General features: G+C 36.8%; 3 protein-coding genes and 3 non-coding genes across 6 annotated transcripts; 1 reads left to right on the forward strand and 5 right to left on the reverse strand.

Annotated features, from left to right (window-relative positions):
• Positions 1-1202: 1202 nt before the first annotated feature.
• On the reverse strand, positions 1203-5338 carry ccn1l1 (cellular communication network factor 1, like 1). The gene is made up of 5 exons (XM_057321793.1): positions 5098-5338; positions 4283-4496; positions 3729-4076; positions 2309-2511; positions 1203-2204 (listed from the first exon to the last, which is right to left on the reverse strand). The coding sequence occupies exons 1-5, from the start codon at positions 5170-5172 to the stop codon at positions 1893-1895; spliced, it is 1152 nt and encodes a 383-aa protein (XP_057177776.1). The 5' UTR covers positions 5173-5338; the 3' UTR covers positions 1203-1892.
• Positions 5339-14657: 9319 nt separating this feature from the next.
• Positions 14658-16536, forward strand: pole3 (polymerase (DNA directed), epsilon 3 (p17 subunit)). The gene is made up of 4 exons (XM_057356778.1): positions 14658-15094; positions 15456-15541; positions 15612-15730; positions 15882-16536. The coding sequence occupies exons 1-4, from the start codon at positions 15029-15031 to the stop codon at positions 16052-16054; spliced, it is 444 nt and encodes a 147-aa protein (XP_057212761.1). The 5' UTR covers positions 14658-15028; the 3' UTR covers positions 16055-16536.
• Positions 16537-16651: 115 nt separating this feature from the next.
• Positions 16652-19647, reverse strand: rpl12 (ribosomal protein L12). Its single transcript, XM_057356764.1, has 7 exons — positions 19492-19647; positions 18056-18129; positions 17703-17801; positions 17537-17618; positions 17129-17215; positions 16769-16881; positions 16652-16694 (listed from the first exon to the last, which is right to left on the reverse strand). The coding sequence occupies exons 1-6, from the start codon at positions 19526-19528 to the stop codon at positions 16775-16777; spliced, it is 486 nt and encodes a 161-aa protein (XP_057212747.1). The 5' UTR covers positions 19529-19647; the 3' UTR covers positions 16652-16694; positions 16769-16774.
• LOC130551448 (small nucleolar RNA SNORA65) lies at positions 16949-17075 on the reverse strand. Its single transcript, XR_008962614.1, has one exon. It is a non-coding gene; the product is annotated as a small nucleolar RNA SNORA65 (small nucleolar RNA).
• On the reverse strand, positions 17334-17460 carry LOC130551446 (small nucleolar RNA SNORA65). The gene has a single exon (XR_008962612.1). It is a non-coding gene; the product is annotated as a small nucleolar RNA SNORA65 (small nucleolar RNA).
• On the reverse strand, positions 17851-17977 carry LOC130551447 (small nucleolar RNA SNORA65). Its single transcript, XR_008962613.1, has one exon. It is a non-coding gene; the product is annotated as a small nucleolar RNA SNORA65 (small nucleolar RNA).
• Positions 19648-19667: the final 20 nt, after the last annotated feature.

A 19667-nucleotide genomic window follows, 5' to 3' on the forward strand; every position in this document is an offset into this window, starting at 1 on the left:
TTCACAGTTTTTATTAATAGGCAAGATAATTGTTTATTAAATTTATTGTTTATTAAGTTGTGAGCTATCAGCAAAAATAGCTCTTTATCACCAAGGAAGTGAAAAGCATGCACACATTGTCATTGTTCTTTGTCTAAGGATACAACAACTGATAAAGTCAAGTATGATTCTTTCAATACCGTCCTGAATGGTATCCAATGAGTAATGTCTAAATCAGACATTTTGAATGAATTGAATCAGGTCTTTTAAAGAAGGAGACATCTAAAACATTCTGGGGCCTGAGAATTGGAGTTATGGGAGAAAACTCCTTATCTAATTCATAAAGATCATCATCTAAAATAATTGCAGCTGTTCAGTTGTTTGATAGTCTCACTAAATAAAGCTTCATTCGTCCATGTTTTATACAAAGCAATGATAAAATCTCCAATTGTGATGGAACATAAGAGGGATCAAAACAAGTTTACACTAAGCCAAGTTCTTTACTCTTTTTCGTGTCATCTAACCAATAGGGGGAGCTAATGTTCCAATCTAACTTTATGCAAGTCAAACAAACCAACAAACTGTGCATCTACTGTATGTGTTGGGATGTACAGTAACTGTGTCTTTTCTAAGTATCATCATCAGTGCTCGAATAATAAATAATGTCTTATGGGGGGTCCCTCCCCACCATTTTGGGATGCACAACAAGTCGCCTAAAAATCGACTTAATTATTGTAAATAATCCATTCACATTATTATCTTGTCTGTACAAAATTTTGATTCGTCTTTATTTAAGGTTCTTTCTACATTCTGTGCATTTTTGAGATATTCGTTTTTGCATTCCATATAGATTTTATATTTAGAACTTTTTTGTTTTCTAAAACAGTCCCAAAATGTTAACAACGAAAAGCAAAAACATCACATATTGTAAATAATTTGTCACAGAATAAGCATAATAATGTGAATAACTCCATGTTGACAAAATGTCAGATAGAACCTTAAAATTCTGATATAATGTGGGTTGTCATTGCTGGGTCACTTTTGGGATTTTTTAAAAGGCCATTGCAGTAAATGTATGACCGGACTTACACATGACAATGACATACATTTGAAAAACAGATTCTGTCATGAGCTGAACAATTCATTGTCAACAAAACATTTACTGTCTGATAAATTGTGTGGCTGTGTCAAATATTCTCAAATCTTCTGTGTTTGAGTGTGTACTGTACATTATCAGATCTATACTTTCATCCTGCACATTCTCAACACATTTACACAATTCCTCTTCCACAATTATGGCAGTGCTGAAAATCTCAGCTATCTATGAGAGGGGAATATGAACACGTAAGCAAGCAGGAGAGAGAGGCCGATGCATGGTGTTGTATATTCTGTTTTTGCCATTAATCTGTATAATTATTTTATACACGGAGACAAAATTGTTATAGTAATACATTTTATTAAACAAAATCAAAGAAAGCCTGAATATGCCTAAAATCTCTATATTGCTTTTCACCTCAAAAAATTGAGGTTCAGATATCACACTTCACAAAAAATCTGTAAAGTTTGTATAAATAGGAAACACTCACATCAGCTATGTACAGTTGGATTGATACATATTTACAGTATATACAGTAAATCTGGTTTTATAAAAATCAATTTTGTTTTGATTCTTAATTTTACAAAATGATAAAACGATTTTGTCTCCCATCAAACCAAACAAGGTTTTGAGTCTTAATCATCTGTTTCATATATCATACATATTCATAAATCCTCTCTGTCACTTCTTCTTACAAAATACAAATCAATGATTGATGTGATATAATAAGGTATGTACATATTACTTTTAAGTGCGGTATTGTTGAAAAGATTGTTCGTAAAGATATCTGAATATATGTAAATAAGTTCTTGAACTATCAGTGTGTGTATATATGTATATCATTTGGTAGATTGAGCAGCTCTGTCTGTGAGAACAAGCCGTGTTGGTTGTTTCTTTGGCTGCAGTTGCAGCGCTGTATCCACATGACATTACGGGTAAAATCCTCTTGCTCTGGCCCCGGGCAATAAAAGTGTAGACGAACCGTACGCGTCACAGAGGGAGCGCAGAAACGACCGTCTGAACAGGATCCACATGAACGAGGCCGGTAACGGCGAGCAGTGAAGCATCCTGCAAATGTGATCTGAATAGGTTTTTGTGGTCGTGTGGTCCTCTGACACTTCTTTCCTTTCTGAGTAATAAAGACGGGGATGTTAACATAGGGCATACCTCAAGAAAGCTCTTATGCTTTTTAGCAGTGTGCTAAAGGAATTCATGATTACTTTCTATTTTTACCTTAAGTGATGATGCAAGGTTGTCGCCACACTCTCGGATCTGACAAAGTCTAGTTTCCCTGACCAGCCGACATTCAGCATTTCTGTTGGTAACACGACTGGATATGCCCATTCCACAAGTGGTTGAGCATGGGGTCCAGTCGGTGACCTGCAGGAGGCAGGTGGATGGAAGGTTGACGTGGGACTTCGAAGATGTAATCCACTCTGAAGATACAATTAAGATTCATGAGACTTTATATAAAGTAAAGCAGCATTAAAAATACATTTATTGGCCAGTTCTTGACCCTCCCTGCTAAAAACTGTAACCATAGCAGAAAATCTAATGGATTTAAGGCTTAAAATGGAATTCGTATTGGTTTTAATGAAAACTATAATGATCAATTATATTTTGCATCTCTGTTGGTAATGTGTTAGGTTCTATTGGTGTGGTTTTATATTGACCAACAGAACCGCATTAAAGGGAAAGTTTAGCCCAAAAAATAAAAATTCTGTCATTATTTATTCAAACTCATGTCATTTATAACTCTTTCTTATGTTGAACAAAAAAGAAGATAGTTTGAGAAATGTTTCTGTGGTCTCTATACAATGGGAGTCAATGGGGGCCAATGCTGTTTGTTTACCAACTTTCTTTAAAATAACTTATTTTGTATTCTGCAGAACATAAAAAGTCGTACATGTTTAAAATGGCATGAGGGTGAGTAAATGATGCAAGAATTTTCATTTTTGGGTGACTTGTCCCTTTAAAGGTCCAGTGTATGAAATTTAGAGGCATCTAGCAGTGAGGTCGCGAATTGCAACCAGTGGCTCACTCCACCCCTTGTTCTAATTGTAAACAGCTTTTGGTTTATAATCAGTGTTGGGTGTAACTAGTTACTAAGTAATTAGTTACTGTAATTTAATTACTTTTCACTTTAAAAATAAAGTAATGGATTACTCTTATTTTTTCTGTAATTTAATTACAGTTACTTTTGATGTAATTAAACTAAATACTTTGTGTAATATGTGTGTGCAATAGTGGAATTAACATCAAAATTCTATAGTTTATATTTATAATTCTAAGTCTATATTTAAAATAAATGCTTTAATGTATAATTCTCACATTTGTAATACTTTGGTCAGTAAATAAGAGTACTTTATGTAGTTTATATTATTTATTTGAATGAATTAAAAGAGCCGTTTCATGTCTATCCTTGAATCACTTAACCAATCGGTTGATGTAGGATATAGAAAGTAATTAGTAATGAGTAACTAAATACTTTTTGGAGAGAGTAATTTGTACAGTAATCTAATTACACTATTGAATATGTAATTAGTAACTAGTAATTAATTACTTTTTCACAGTAAGTTACCCAACACTGTTTATAATAAATGAAAACCGTTAGAATGTCTATTGTTCTTTGGCAGGGTTGTTATTCTGTTACCTTGATAGGCGACTCCTGCACTACTATCCCATGTAGAAGACGGAGCAACAAGTAACTCGTTGCCTGTTAGGGCAGTGTGCTCTCGTGGATGCAGGTCAGGCATCTGGTCCTCCTCTTCGATGCGATTGTCATCATCGCACACCCATTCCTGACAGCAGCGGCCGGGCAGCTTGGTGAGGCGGTGACGGGAACAGCGCCGGTCAGGTAGAGACACGAGTTGTGGACACAGCGGGATGCAGCCGACTACACCATCGACACACGTGCACTGATGCTCGCAGGTCGGTTTAAAGTCTTCACCGTGCTGATAGACACGCCCATCCAGCTCGCACGGTCGACCCTGCGCTTCAGCTAGAAATAACGTATACAGTTATCGCGAGAATTAAAAAAAATTCAAAGAATTTAGGGTTTATACGATAATATCGTAATAGATATTTAAAAAGATGAAATCGCAAATATAAAGTCACAAATAGTGTATACATTCATATAGTACTTTGTCTTATAAACTTTACTGTTCTTTACAGAAATGAAAGAGTTTAAAGATTTTTTTCTCTTACCTCTACACAAGCCTCTCTCAGGGTCTCCTCCGGCCCCTAGGTGGCAGCGCAGTCCTTTGATGTGGTCGCAGGGCTCAGTAGCGCTGCAGTCTTGGTTGAACTGTCTGGCACAGACCCGACAGCATCCACATGGGTCCAAAAGCAAACTAACACCAGGAGGACACACTGGGGGTAATGATGGACATGAGCACTTGGGTGGACAGGCACCCTGAACCTGAGAAAAGTCAGAATGAAGTATGTCTGCTGATAAAACACAACTATGATATGATTTTCTCTTTTTTATCTTAAAATTCAAGGGTGAAATGTTGCTTAGGAATTTTTTTAGGTTTGAAATACCATATATTTTTTAAATTAACCTAAGTAAACAATGTTAATGAAGTAACCTCCTTGGCTTAAAATCATTATAAATTCATGCTGTCTCTGTATTAGACTATTCAAGAATAGCACTTGCTCTGTAAGCCAAAACCTGACAAAAACAAGGCTAAAAAAGCAAATCCATTGCCTTTCATCTCCAAACTAAACCACTTTGATGTTGAACAGAAGCTTACCTTTGAAAACTGACCTCGTGATTAAGCAACTTTTAGTCCAGTGCATATTGCAACAGGAAGGAAAGGGACTAAGCACTATTAACAAAATATTAAATGCCTTCAACTAAATTCCAAAATTATGTTTTATGCACTTTCTTATTGTATACTAGCAAAGTGAGTAGATACCAAAAACAGGTGGCAATAATATTGAAACTTGAAAAAGCCTGCAGAAATGACAAATAGAGAAAGCAGTCAGGTTCAAATCCCAAAAAGCACGAACAAACTCACCTCTACAGCAGCCCACGACAGCAGCACCAGTGTGAAGAAATGTCCTCGCCTTAGAATGGACCTCAAAGGTGACATTTTATCCAAGACTGAGAGGAATGTATATGAGCACTTTGGTTGATTTACAAAGTAGCTGTTCAGCTGTGGTGTTTCAAAAACTGTTTTAAAAATGTTCTCTCTGTTGTTCAAAAACTCAGTCTAATGTGTTTTCCTGCCATCTTCACTTTTATCTGTTTATGAATTGGTGAATGCATGAAACTGTAAACCCCAGCTCCACTTGATTCTCTTAGTGGCTGCCACTTTTATAGACAAGCTGTGCACAGCCCCCTCTGACATCACACACACACACAAGTTGGCAAGCCTCTTTAGACATAAACACTTTTAACTTTTAAGGGAGAAAGAAAACATCCTTTGTAGTTAAATCAGTTGGAGGAATTAAAGGGTACAATACATATCTGAAGATATTCCTGTTACATAACTGAAAACTACCCACTTTTCCTCTCCTAACTATTTTTAAAGAGACAGATAGGCATTGCAGGTTGTTTATTTCAGTTTTCGGGAAACATGGGCTGTTATGAAACACAGGAAAGGTACAATCCAGTAGATTTTGGTCTGAGGAGAGTTCAGTAGCACACACACATACACACACTACTCACACATTGAGTAATCCCTCTCACCTCCCCTGCAGACAGCACTGGCGGTATGTCAGACGGCATTCGCCCTCACCGCAGAGTTGGTGAGACATCACACACACATGGCACATAGCTGCCGTCCCGCTCTCTGACGTACTGCAAGAGAGGAGGAAAGGAAGAGGGGGAAATCATTTGCATGTAAGCTCAAGAGGTGTGGAAATATCACTGTCTGAAGCTTTCTCATTCATTTATTTGAGCCAGATTCAGGTTGTGTGTGAACTATATGAGCATGAAGAAGTGAATTGTAGAGCAGACTCCGGTGATGCATTTTGCCATCTGATGGGTCATAGTTGGATTCATATGTCTTCGTCACAGCATATCCAGCAAATGGCTGGACTGATAACGGAGTTAAATGTGAACACACAAGTGCAAGGTGACACGATTACTCTTTTTCAATCCTTAAATATTTTCGGGGTGACTGTTAAACAGCTGGCACTACTGACAACTTACTGGGTGATGTGTTAAATGCCACCAGAATTTAACAAATGCTGGAGTTTGAATCATTTGCCATTTCTGGGTGTTTAGGAAACAGCGGGCAAATCCCCTTATTATCTTTATGTCATCATATAACAATTGATGCCAACATTAAATGTTTATGATGGTGCCACATTTATGTCACCATAATATGAAAATACACTTAAATGCATTTAAATTGTAATGCTGTGAGGTTTAGTGTTGTCCTATAATGAAATACCATGGGTTGTGTAGTAATACGTAGATCCTTTATGAAAGGTGAATATATTTACATCCCTTTCCTAAAGGACTAGTTCACCCTCAAAATTAAAATTCTGTCATTATTTACACGCCCTCTTGTCATTTCAAACCTGTTTGACTTTCTTTCTTCTGCAGAACACAAAAGGAGATGTTTTGAAAAATGTTGGTAACAGAAAACCATTGGTTCCCATTGACTTGCATTGGTTTGGGTGTCCATACAATAGAAGTCAACGGGGACCAACAATTTTTGGTTACCAACATTTTCCAAAATACCTTCTTTTGTGGTTTGCAGAAGAAATAAAGTCACAACAGGGTGAGTAAATGATGAACTATAAAGAAAGTCACAACAGGGTGAGTAAATGATGAACTATTCCTTTAATACTTTTATCATTATTTTATGTAGCAAACAAACATAACATTATCCTTAAAAAGTTAGAGTAAGTCTGGGACACATTTTGCACTTTTGACTGCATTTTAAAGTGACATCACCAACTTTTAATGTCAACAAATGAGACCTCAATGACATGACGCCGGCCAATAGAACATGACAACAGTAGCACAGACTTGTGTAATAGAGCGAGAAATGTACACATCAGAGTTTAGTTCTCATATCTCCTTGTGTCCCAGATGGCTCTCATTCACATTATCTTCGTTTTTATCTAACTTCTAACTTTAATTTGGCGGTGGACAAAACTATTTTCAGGCAAAACAGATGGCCGCCCTGAAGGCTAGATGAGTAAAGAGGTAACGATAACCACTAAAATGTCTGTGTTGTCTTTCTGCCAACTAATGTCTGGAAGATTTGACAAGCATGGCTATGAAACCAGTCAAGTGAGGAGTCAGCTCTGTATATTAGCATGAGCAGTATGTCAAAACTGCACAGTTGGAAATTAGTATGTGTATATTTGTCTGTCTGCCCAAGGACAGGGTAATAAAAGCTTTGCCCTAAATATAGAAGTTAAAAGCAACAAAGATAAAATAATGCCGTGGTAAGACTTAGACTTGTCACACAGCGTCTGCAAAAAAACTACACTTTCCGAAACCAACACAACCTCAAAATAATATGAATCAAACAACACATTTAAAAAATCAAAGCTGTTTTTTTCCAAGCATATGAGTGTTATTATTCTCTTAAGGATTTTTTCATATTTTCTAAATGATGCCGCACCTTCAGACTTATCAAGTGTTGATAGATTGTGTTGACACATGTCCACATTCGACATCTTCAAAACTATGTTCCTGGAAAGTTAATGAACTCCCCAAATATGTATCTTTTTTCTGAATACATCCGTTTCTCAACACAAGTTCGTCTTGTATCAATAACACCTCTTTTATGATATTGTTCAGTGGGGAGCAGATGTGGAAAATATGCCACTTTTGGGCCAACATAATCAAACTGACGGTTTGTTGAAAAAAACGATTGAAAAAACTGGCACAAAATACCAAAATACCAGGCATGGTTTGAAACACGGCAATCCAATTAAGAATGCTCAGTGCTCGTATATCACAGAGGGGGGAAATCGTGGAACGGTGGATATGAATGATTTTTGCAGTTGATATTTTGCTATTTGTCAGCCGGGTTACAGTAGCTATGTTAGGTCTAGAAAGAGTAGACTCAACAGGAACTCAAACAACCGTTTGTGTGTGTACATGTGTGTGTGTGTGTGTGTGTGTGTGTGTTTGCATGTGCAGATTCTTGTCTGGATATTTGGAGATTCCTTAGATTTCTATTTGACTTGCAGGTCTTAGTAAGTGAAGGTCAGTTCATCGGAGTGTTTATGTCTGATCAAACATGTATGAATATACTTATTGCTAGCAACAATTCCAAGGGAATCCTGATGAAATACATAAATATAAATAAGAAGTTTGGTGTGTGGTAACCCTCTTCTGTGTGATTGATGGAGAGGTTGAAGTGCTGTCTGACCCCACACTGGCTGGTCTGTATTCGGTGCTCGGCTCTCTCTGACAGACTCATGCTTCATCATAGAGCCGCCTCTGTTTGTTTGCTTCTAAAGAACTCTGAGCCCAATGTGTACAGAGCATCCCCTCTTTTTCCACTGCCAGCGCTGTGCAAAAAGACATCCCTCAGATGACGTCTGTTTAGAATGCCTCATTTCATTTCGAAACTTCCCATTAATCGCATTCTTGGGCCAAGGTCCTTTTTTGAGTCTTGCCTCGGACTAGCTTTATCAGTAATAATAAGGTATTAGTTCAATTGAGAACTGATGACTCCTATTTAAAGTTATTTGCAGTTTTTGTGTTTAAATGCCATAGAAGCTCAACTAGTACACCTTTAAAAAAAATGGCGGTTAACTTAAAAAAATAACCTTGCTGCCTTAAAATTTTGAGTTCTTTCAACTTAAAATATTATTTAACTAATGAATTTCATGCAAACTCGTTTTTCTACATTTCTTTTTTACAGTGTGTGGAATATGAAATATGTGACCCTGGATCACAAAACCAGTCTTACGGGAACATTTTTAGTAAAAGCCCAAAAAACATTGTATGGGTCAAAATGATAGATTTTTCTTTTATGCCAAAAATCATAGGATATTAAGTATCCTAATGTTCCATGAGGATATTTTGTAAATTTCAAACCGTAAATATATAAAAATGTTACTTTTGTGAGTGGATGGCCTGCCTCTGATTAACAACTTCAAAGGCAATTTTCTCAATTTTTTTATTTTTTAGATATTGTCCTATCCTAACAACCCATACATCCATAGAGAGCCTAATTATTCAGATTTCAGATGATGTAAAAATCTCAATTTCGAAAAATTGACCCATAAGACTGGTTTTGTTGTCCAGGGTCACATATTATCCACAGGTAAATGTACAAGGACTGAAAGTTGGTTTCAAACTTCTACAAAGATCATACTTCACATCTGATCAAGTCCCTTGCATTGCAGTGAATGGCCCCTTAACCTCATAAATAGGTCAGAAGTTCAGCCAGGTGAAGGTGGTGTCCTCCACAGGTGTGTTTCAATGAGCTTCATTTAGACATTTGCTTCTCATCACTTATGTGAGCTTTTGAGAGCCTGTTATTCATTCAGTTTGATTTCCTTCACTCCCTCGAAATGGATGTGTTGACAGTAAGGGAGAACACCACCACCCTCCTCCGCTCCTACATTGGCCAAACTTTCAACAACAAAACTGTCCTCTGTGAAAGGCAAGATCTCCAGGTGTGCAGTAGATATGAGGTGTAAGAGATGCATGGGTGAAGATGAGGTCCCTGCTTAAGGGAGGATTAAAAAGAGAGTTGATGTAACTGTTGATACCAGGCAATGTTTGGGTTTTGCTTTTGGAAGCTGAAATATTTTGTTATGACAGCAAATTCATCTGTGTGTTAACATGAGCCAAAAGTAATTAATAATAAAAAACAACATTCTTGAAACATGGTAAATTGTTATAGCACTTCTTGTATTATTGATGAATGAATCCTATGATATGCTATGGTGAATCGCTTTTTGCTGTTTCTCACTCTTGTAAGTCGCATCGCTCAATGCCTAAATATACATGTAATGTCCAACTAAGCATATTTAGAAAAATATGACAATGAGTAAAAAATCTGACATTGAATAAAGTATGCAAAATATTGTCTTTCTATACCAACTCTACTCACAAAAAAATATTTCTACTAATGAAAGCACAATGTTCCACATGGAAAACTTACCGGGTCAATGAAAGCAATTGTGGTCAGAGAAATGTTTTGTACTATGTCAAATAAATAGATATAGCAAAATTGAAACAGCTTGTTGAGATCTAAAAAAAACAAATATTAAGTAAGCAAGCACAGTTATCACAGTTACACACAACAGAGAACATGTTTTTGATGAACCGGAGACCCTAACAACAGCCTTAAGTGACCCCCTTATTACAATTCTGGGCCCTATCAACCAAAAGCTTGTTTTGTAAGTGTGATGCAAGTCTAAACCTGGTCTTACTATTACCAGAATGTAGCTTTTAAAAACTGGCTTAAAGGGAAACTTCACCCAAAAATGAAAATTCTGTCATCATTTTCTCACCTTCGAGTTGTTCCAAATCTGTATAAATTCCTTTGTTCTGATGAACACAGAGTAAGATATTTGGAAGAACGCTTATAACCAAAGAGATTTATCCCCCCATTGACTCCCATAGTAGGAACAATTACTTTATCATTGTTTTGTTCTGTTGAACACAAAATAAGACATTTTGAAGAATGTAGGACAGCAAACAGTTCTGGGGCACTTTGGACTTTTGTATTTTTTCCTACTATATAGTCAATGGGGGCAAAATCTGTCTGGTTATAAGTATTCTTCCAAATATCTTTCTCTGTGTTCATCAGAACAGAAATTTATACAGATTTGGAACAACTCGAAGGTGAGTAAATGATGACAGAATTTTCATTTTTGTGTGAAGTATCCCTTTAATGATATTGTTGAGAATCTACACCATGCAGCCACCAGAACAAGTATTTACTTAGTCAGTACTGAAGGCTGTTTGTTGAAATAACAGCCATAAACCAAATTATTATGTTAGAAGGTGGACCGACCTACAGCAGTACAAAGGGGCATATTATGTTTCCATTAGATTCTCATTAAACTGTAGAATATTTACACTCTGGGTGGACATTCTGAAACGGAGAATATGCTTTTATAGTCAAGTACAGGTGTTAAAGTTAAGCCAATAAGAACGGTGCTTCATAAGGACATTGTATTTGTGTCGAAACATAGTATGAGGTGTCACAAACTGCATTGCTGAAATACAAAATACAGACAAAGAGTATACAAAACAAGAACTGTAAGTTCTACTTTTGGGTGACTTTTTGAGAGATGTAATGTCCAGACAGGGATGGTAATATTTATGTGTTCTATTGATTGTGGACTTTCCTGTTTCTATTCTAGTCTTTTCTTAGTGGAGGAGGAAATGAACGAGACCAGGTATCTCAGACCTCCTGCACAGAAACTGAAAGGCGTGTGATTCAGAGTTATAATCATTATACATGATGGCCGTGGTGAAAATAGGCCCTTACAAAACAGTTTCCAAAAGGGGCACATGTGTGAACTTATTGTAGCAAAGATTTTAGAGCTTTTAAAAGCAATGACAGTCAATTAAAATGAAAGTAAATGATTCTGTGTCTTGCTGTGTTTTTTATTTTCTTGCTGGAAATTTCTGTTATTTAGATTTTTTGTGTCTGTCTATATCTGACCCAGCCTTTTTACTTCTCTATTTTTGCCTTGTAGCAACTTTCCCATGGAGGCACAGCATTACTCATTTAAAGTGGTGGAACAATGGGTTTTATTGTGGAATCTAGATTCTAAAATCGCTTAATATGACTGAAATTGTTCAATTACCAATTTTGTGAAACTCTTGAGGACTCTTAAATGAAGTCATGATCAGCTTGTTGAAAGGAACAATTACACATCGCCCATAAAAGACAATCCTTTTCATCTCTGAAAGAAAAGAAAAAGTCATGAAAAATAAATGTTAAAACTGGCAAGGTTTTTTAATGAAGCAGAAACAGGTCCTCACTTAACTTTAACCCTAACTAAACCTATCCAATAAATTATACATTTTGAAATGCGTAATGGCAGTTACCACAGGAGTGCATTTGTCTATGTATTTAATGATTTATTAGAAAAAAACATGAAAATGTAAATAGTCATAATAGTGTAGTCGATTCAAATAGTTTGTGCTAAACTCAAATTGAAGCTTGACTGTTGCTATGGAAGTGACACATTCACTTTGCATTAAATACTGCAGAAAGAAAGGTTGTTGGGCACCTTAGTCTATTGAGCAGAACATTTTTTTTCCAAATGATTTTTCTGTGCAAACAATTACTCCAAAAGTACACGTGGGAATTATTACGAGAGAAAGGTTTTAGTTGCTATTAAAAGTTCTAGTTGGTATTAGTGGTGACACCTGGTGTTGAAAACACTATACCACGCTGGTACTACAAAATATCCAGTTAAAAGTCTATTCTTTAAAATGATTAGATATCAAGAAAAAATAGGGGTTCTATGAATCTATTAATTTACCATTTGATATAAAACGTAAATTCTGTAGATTTTATACAGATACAGAATGTATAGCCTACAGTTCTTCTGTACTTGTGGATCAAATGTGTGAGTGTTGTTAAGCATTTATTTTATTTATATCTATTTATATGTTAGGCAAACCTTGCACATTAATGAATAGATGCATCCTCCGTTTTATTTGTAATTAAAATATTAGTTGAGTAACCAATGATTTGAGACTGACTTTGAATTAAACTATTATCATTGAAATAACCATGCTATATCAGCTCTAGTTTAGTTTAACCCACCCCAACAGGGAATTTTAAACTTTACTTAGTTCACAGGCTACGGAAAACTGCAACCCATGAAAAATGTCTTATCCAAAGCTAAAATGGCAATTTATAACACTTTACAACCTTTACTGACAACCTCTAATACTTAGTGACATCATCTGTGAAGAAACGTTACAAATCTCAATAAAAAGACGACATGGCTTTAAATGTTAATTGCTTTTTCAGCTAATATTTGAAACTAACCTCAAGAAATTTGATGAGCTTCAAAGAAAAAAGGTCATGGAAATTCTTTGGCATTTACCACAATTGAGGTTGACACAATCGTACGGCAAACAATAAAATGCAAAAAGACGCCACACCCCCACCAGTTTTTCTTTATGGGTCTGTGCATATTGAATTCGTTGTGGGAAAATCCACATGCACTCTGTTTTAAACTACTATTTTAGGGGGACCACACATATAGAGGAGTTGGTCTTATATGGTTAGGATTTCCCAAAATTGAGAATCAAACTGCAGTTGGTTTGTTTTGATTTAAGCCTTAATAACTAAAAACTGCAGCTAACTAACACAATAAAAACATGATAACATAATAAAAAAGATTTTTGAATCTCATTTTGGGAAAAAAAACTCTTCATATATATAAATAAGCAATAAATACATTTTAATATATTTAATAATACAAAAGATATATAATTATTTTATATATTGAAAAACATAAGCACTTCCAATATATAGAAATGTATATTTTAATATTTTAATTCCCATTCCTATTTTTAAAGGAGTCATATTGCATGGCTAAAACGAATATTATTGTTTGTTTTAGATGTAACGCAATGTGTATGCACCATTTAAAGTTTAAAAAACGCTGTATTTTCCACATACCGTGCATGTTTGTATCTCCTCTTTGCCCCGCCTCTGAAACGCGCTGATTTTTTACAAAGCTCATCTCTCTGAAAAGGAGGTGTGCTATGTTTGGCCAGTTCACCAGTGCGTAGTGATTGGTCAAATACTGCAAGCATTTCACGGAAATGTAACGCCTCTTACCATATTCGGAACATCAGGTTCCAAAGCAATTGTACTGACAGGCGATACAATGAGATTTACAATTACGCCCACCTTAACTACGTGTAGATTTGGGCGGTATTAGTCAAATCATGTTACGAAGTTACGTAGATTCGCCGGGGTGTGGTTACACGAGGCGTTTCAGGCAAGTCTGGGTGAGCATTCGCTTTTAGATAGAATGCATCTTTTGTTCCCACACTTTCTTTTGTGCAATTTTACGTGTCTAATACATGCATGATGGGCAACTTATAACACACCAAAAACACAGAAAAACACGTACTTCCGCCATATGACCCCTTTAAGGGGAGTGCATCATGTTTTACATTCATTCTCAGGAAGGCATTGCTCTCAAAGAAATGCTAAAATTGGGCATGATTTGAGAACAATGAAAACTGAGCAATCTGCTGAGGTGCACGTGACTACTGCATATGCTGCACTGAAATAAACGCGATTCTTGTGGATTAGTTTTTCGATAAGAGTAAAAGACAGAATTTGGGTAGGATTTTTTTTCATTCAGTTTGTAATGCCCGACGTCTGACAGTTTACAATTCACACGATCTGAGATGCAGATCAACAAAACTTGCCCATCAAAATAGTTCGTACTGGAGGCTGGCCTAAAACAGCAGCCGACAAACCAAATCAAACAGCAAAGTCGAATTTTTACATTTTAACTTGTATAAAACGTGTTCATTGAAGAACGTGTACATTTTAAATCACACACGAAAAAACAACATGTGTTTTGTAACTTTAAAAAACCGAGTCAGACTGGACGCAAACGCATCCTATTGGTTGAGACGTAAGAGAACAGAGGTGAGAGGTGAAAGGTCAAACGCATGGTTTTGGATGATCAAGCGGGCTGTTAAAGTGTTGTGTGGTAGCTCTTGTTTAAGTTCTGGCTGTGTCTTAGAAGTCGAGTTTGTATTTTGTGTATTCAGCACAGTAAGATTCAGCATTCGTAATTTACGTGTTTTGTAATTGTCGTTGGTTTCACTCTTCAAACAGACGGCTAAAGCTAACGCAGTTTTCGCGGGAGTGCAGTGGGTCTGTTTGACATCTGATTAATGTTACTTCGTGTTATGATCGTTGCATTGTTCGCAAGTTTAACGTCGACGAAAATCTGTTAACATAAAACACATTTAATCGTCGAACGTAATTATTTAAGTGTTTATTCAGTGTAATGGCCGAGAGACCAGAGGACCTCAATCTACCCAATGCTGTCATAACGCGGATTATCAAGGAGGCGGTAAGTGTCGTTCGTTATAGTAACTTTATTATTGTATAACCTGGTTTTGACAGACGAATAAAAACAGCTTATGTATAAACCATAGAAATGAAAACGAATTGAGTTAATTGAAGTTTCAATAAGCACTTAAATTTGCCCTAGTTATGGTATTTGTAACCACCACAGTAAGCACACATTTACTATGATCAGTAATCATAATAATTGTAGTAAAACTTCGATAACATGATAAATCTGACACAACTTTGATTTGGTACACGTTTACTAAAATAAAAGCAGTTACTTTTCATATAGAATCTCTGTAAATAACTTTGTTATTATTTCTTGGTTTATTATGGGTTTGCCTGATGTGTCATCTCTTCAGTTGCCAGACGGAGTAAACGTGTCTAAAGAGGCAAGAAGAGCTATTTCTCAGGCAGCTAGTGTTTTCGTTCTCTATGCGACATCATGGTAAGTCTTTGTTAACGTTTAAATTTGTATATAAACATCACCATTAGAAACTTTTATTTTTTGACACCAGCGCAAACAATTTTGCTATGAAAGCAAAGAGGAAGACACTCAATGCTGGAGATGTGATGGCAGCTATGGAGGAGATGGAGTTTGAGCGTTTCTTACAACCCTTATGTGAAGCACTTGAAGGTAAGTTGTGCTTAGAGACTTTGTTTTTTGTTTAGTTCTGGCAAGTATTTTAAACTTTGGCAAGACTCTAGTTTTACTCAGTGTGTAGCCAGTACTACATGTAGATATTGACCATACAGTTATTTGACTGCTTTTTCATCTTTCACAACAGCCTACAAGAAAGGCCAGAAAGGCAAAAAAGCAGCATCCGAGCAGAAACGCAAGGACAAGAAGAAAAGTGAGACAGATGAGAATGATAAAAGTAGAGACGAAGAGGAAGATGAGCATATGGATGAGGAGCAGGATGGAGAGAATGAAGGGGAGGAAGAGGATGTGGAGAACTGAGAGACTGTTTTATTTGCGCAGCCTGTTCTGGTTTTCATCAACTGTGGCAAATACTATTAAGTTTTTACTTTAATAGTTGCGAAGAGGTGTCACTTGGTCTGGTCATGAAATCTGTGGTACTAAATATGTTTCACTTGAACACCTTTATTTGAATACTTTTGTATGAAAATGCGGTAACATTCTTGAATTGGTGTACATTCTTTGAGACCTGTTAGTATTAACATATCCACAGAATTTCAAGCAAATTTAAGTGTTACCTTAAGGCAATTGAGATGTTTGCGGTGTAATTTTAGAGCTTGGGTAAAGGCTTCTATTGAAGTTTTATAGGTTCAGGGTGATGTTGAAAAAATACACTGTGGCTGAGTAGTTTAAGATATATCCTTGTTCCTGGGGCAAACAGCCAAAATAGTAGTAAGCTGGTTCTTGGATATTGTGTTTTATACTTGAGCTTTTGTACTGCAAGACATTTCAATAAATTGTTTAATAAATATTTTTTTCCAATTTCTCGTTATTGATATGTCCATTAGAGAAGCTTAAAAACAAAACCCCAACTCACTATATGCACATCATTGATTAATGCAAGCAAGGTCACAACACTTGAGTTTATCAACAAATTTTATTGTCTTGATTGTATTTATTCCTGCAAGAAAGAGAAAATCCAGTTAAACAAGTTTGACAAAGTAAATAAAATATATTTGAATGATTGATACGTACAGCTGGTCATTCAACTTTGCCACTATTTATGTCATCAATGACATCATGGGGAGGACGACCATCAATGGTGCAGCCCACAGACTGTGCTGTGCCCAGAATCTCCTTAATGGTGCCTGATAGAAACAGGACAAACATTAAATAATTTTAAAAGAAATTCATTTATGCATGGTTTTTACACCCCATTGTTCCAAATCATTTGGCACAAGGTTACCCACTTAGTTGAGCAGCCCTGCTTCCTAGAGCTGGGTCACTATCAGCCTCCACTGGATTAAACACTGTCACTTTATCAGACATGCTTAGTGGCGGGAGGCTGGTGAATGCATGAAATTTCAAGTTCCAAAATGTTGCATGACTACATACCAGAAAGCTCCCTGGCAATTGATCGTGGCCTCATGACACGGGCAACGCTGACGATCTCATCAAATGTAACGCTTCCAGCATGCTTGACTACAAGCAAAGAACAAAAACTTTAGGACAGTTATATACACAAAGGTCACACACTATTCCAAATTTACCAACCCACATTTTAGTATCTACAAAATCACCTAAGGTTCATAACCTTATGTAATGTTCCAGGCCTTTCGGCACAGAGTTACCCATTAAACAGGGCAGTCCTGTTTCCTAGAGCTGGGTCACTATTAGCCTCCACTGGATTATACACAGTCACTTTTACAGACTAGCATAGTGGCGGGTGTCTTACACAACAACGGAATGCACAAAACCATTAATCTTACATTGTGTATTTACGTTAAAGTAAAATCTACTTACTGTTCTTGACCTTCTTCCTGTCACGGGGAGGTTCCTTCAGAGCCTTGATGATGAGGGCAGAGGCTGATGGCACTACCTCAATCTGAAATACAAACAAGGCACGTAAACAAACTTTAGGGCTGAGTGATTTCAAGATGAAAAGCATAAAATGTCTTTAGGGGCTTACCGCTGCTTGTCTGTTCTGGATGGTCAGTTTCACAGTGATACGCAGACCCTTCCAGTCACCGGTAGCCTTTGCAATGTCATCACCCACCTTTTTGGGGGACTGAGAAACGAGAGAATAAAGGGTAAATTGACATTCTGCAAGATGAACGGTTTGTTCCAGGCCTTTCGGCACAGAGTTGCCCATTAAATAGGGCAGTCCTGTTTCCTAGAGCTGGGTCACTATTAGCCTCCACTGGATTATACACAGTCACTTTCACAGACTTGCATAGTGGCGGGAGGCTGCTTTACAAACTCCCATAGTAGGAATGACTGCAATATATACTACTGCAATGCAAACTATTACATAATACTTACAAGACCCAAAGGTCCAATTTTGGGGGCCAGTGAGGATGTGGCACCAACCTCTCCTCCTGTGCACCTCAAGAACACTTGCAAGGGGAAAAATAACAGAACAAAAAAAAATGTAATATTGTAATACTGGACTTCATAACTATAAAATTCTAATACTAAAACACTCACTTTCAATGACATCCAACAAAGGCTGTCAGAAAGTATAATCCTGACCTTTATTTTAATACACAATGGAAAAACTGAATCTAATAATACTGCATTTATTTAGATTTGTGCATCATACATTGTGGTTTGTATTAATGTAAAGTTCCACCAGGGTCAGCAAAGGATGGAAAATCTAGCTATGCAAGGCACCCTTTTAAAACCAAGTCACAGCCTATAATTCTAGACGGATCTAAAAACAGACAGGTCTGCATAAATGCCTTCCTATTCTCAATTAACGCATCCCTGTTTTGGTTGGGGTCACCATCAAGATGCCAATAAAGCAGACACGTGTTCATTGCTGCTGTGGTCTGAAAACAGCATGCCGAGACGCCACATACACATGATATTTGTTCCACAAGACGGGAAATGAATCCTAAAAAAGGCTGTTGTTTGGGTATCGCGTTCTAGCTTAACCTACAAGTATTCACTACAACAGTCAGCATTTCTATAACCGCAATTTAAATCGCTTCTGTAGATTTGGTAAAAGGCTAATCCGCGAACATTATATAGTTCTATAGATCTTCACAGAGACCCAAGAGACTAAACATTGTAAAAGCAGATACTAGCAGAATTCCATCTACTCAATACATCATAACCGTTTAAATGTCAACATTAAATTACCTAGAATATTGTAAACGGTATTCAAGCTTGCATCTCCATTTTATTTAATATTAGACACAAAAACGTCAGGTAAAAGTGCTGTTAAAAGTATCTGAAATTCTGAAAGTCGTTTAAGACTAGAGCAAAATTGTTATATTGTAACGTAATACAATATATTCTGCATGTTTTACTACACTTTCCGTTTAAAGACTAGGCATCTCACTTTCCTCCACGTGCGAGATAAACAGCTACCACGTGGAACTGAATGAACTACATACAGTAGTAATCCTGCACTCTGTCGATCTTTAGCTTTTAATACTTTTCATAACTCCGATTCGTTCGAAACACCGCGACTTAACTAAGTTAACGTTAGCGTTTCTAAAGTCAAATATGCTACCGATAGCATCGAAGACAACGAAAGTCACTTTGCGTGCTTTCCGCAGCGTAGTCGTACTCGTCTCGGTTATCCGTCCATATATGTACAGATCAATTGTTTTAACTAAATCCTAAGGTTTAGCAAAGCCTCGAAACGTTTACCATGTGACTCGTTTAATTATCCACAAAAACCCCCCAGACAAGGCCTCTCTGGGACTGATTCATCAGTCCATCAAAACGTTACCGTATTCCACACATACCAACTTTAGTCTCGTTGGGGTCGAATTTAGGAGGCATGGCGTATCAGCTGAAGTTGAGCTCAGTTCGATTTGAATTGGTGAGGGTGTCGGATGAACCCGGATTCGGGACGACCGATTACTGTTGCACCTTCACCGTCTAAGCGAAAAAGGAACCAGAAGCGTTGCGCCGCGAATAT

This window comes from Triplophysa rosa, linkage group LG2 (assembly GCF_024868665.1).
Source record: "Triplophysa rosa linkage group LG2, Trosa_1v2, whole genome shotgun sequence".
Classification (NCBI taxonomy): Eukaryota; Metazoa; Chordata; class Actinopteri; order Cypriniformes; family Nemacheilidae; genus Triplophysa; species Triplophysa rosa.

Bases quoted from the DNA above. Each gene is read 5' to 3' on its own strand.
- pole3 (XM_057356778.1), top strand. From the start codon at position 15,029: ATGGCCGAGAGACCAGAGGACCTCAATCTACCCAATGCTGTCATAACG. The intron at 15,542-15,611 runs GTAAGTCTTTGT...TTTTGACACCAG, and splicing joins GTTCTCTATGCGACATCATG to CGCAAACAATTTTGCTATGA. The intron at 15,731-15,881 runs GTAAGTTGTGCT...CTTTCACAACAG, and splicing joins CTTATGTGAAGCACTTGAAG to CCTACAAGAAAGGCCAGAAA.
- ccn1l1 (XM_057321793.1), bottom strand. From the start codon at position 5,172: ATGTCACCTTTGAGGTCCATTCTAAGGCGAGGACATTTCTTCACACTG. The intron at 4,497-5,097 runs GTGAGTTTGTTC...GACTTTTCTCAG, and splicing joins TGTCGTGGGCTGCTGTAGAG to GTTCAGGGTGCCTGTCCACC. The intron at 4,077-4,282 runs GTAAGAGAAAAA...CGTTATTTCTAG, and splicing joins TGAGAGAGGCTTGTGTAGAG to CTGAAGCGCAGGGTCGACCG.
- rpl12 (XM_057356764.1), bottom strand. From the start codon at position 19,528: ATGCCTCCTAAATTCGACCCCAACGAGACTAAAGTTG. The intron at 18,130-19,491 runs GTATGTGTGGAA...TCCCCTTGCAAG, and splicing joins CCCCAACGAGACTAAAGTTG to TGTTCTTGAGGTGCACAGGA. The intron at 17,802-18,055 runs GTAAGTATTATG...CTCGTTTCTCAG, and splicing joins AAATTGGACCTTTGGGTCTT to TCCCCCAAAAAGGTGGGTGA.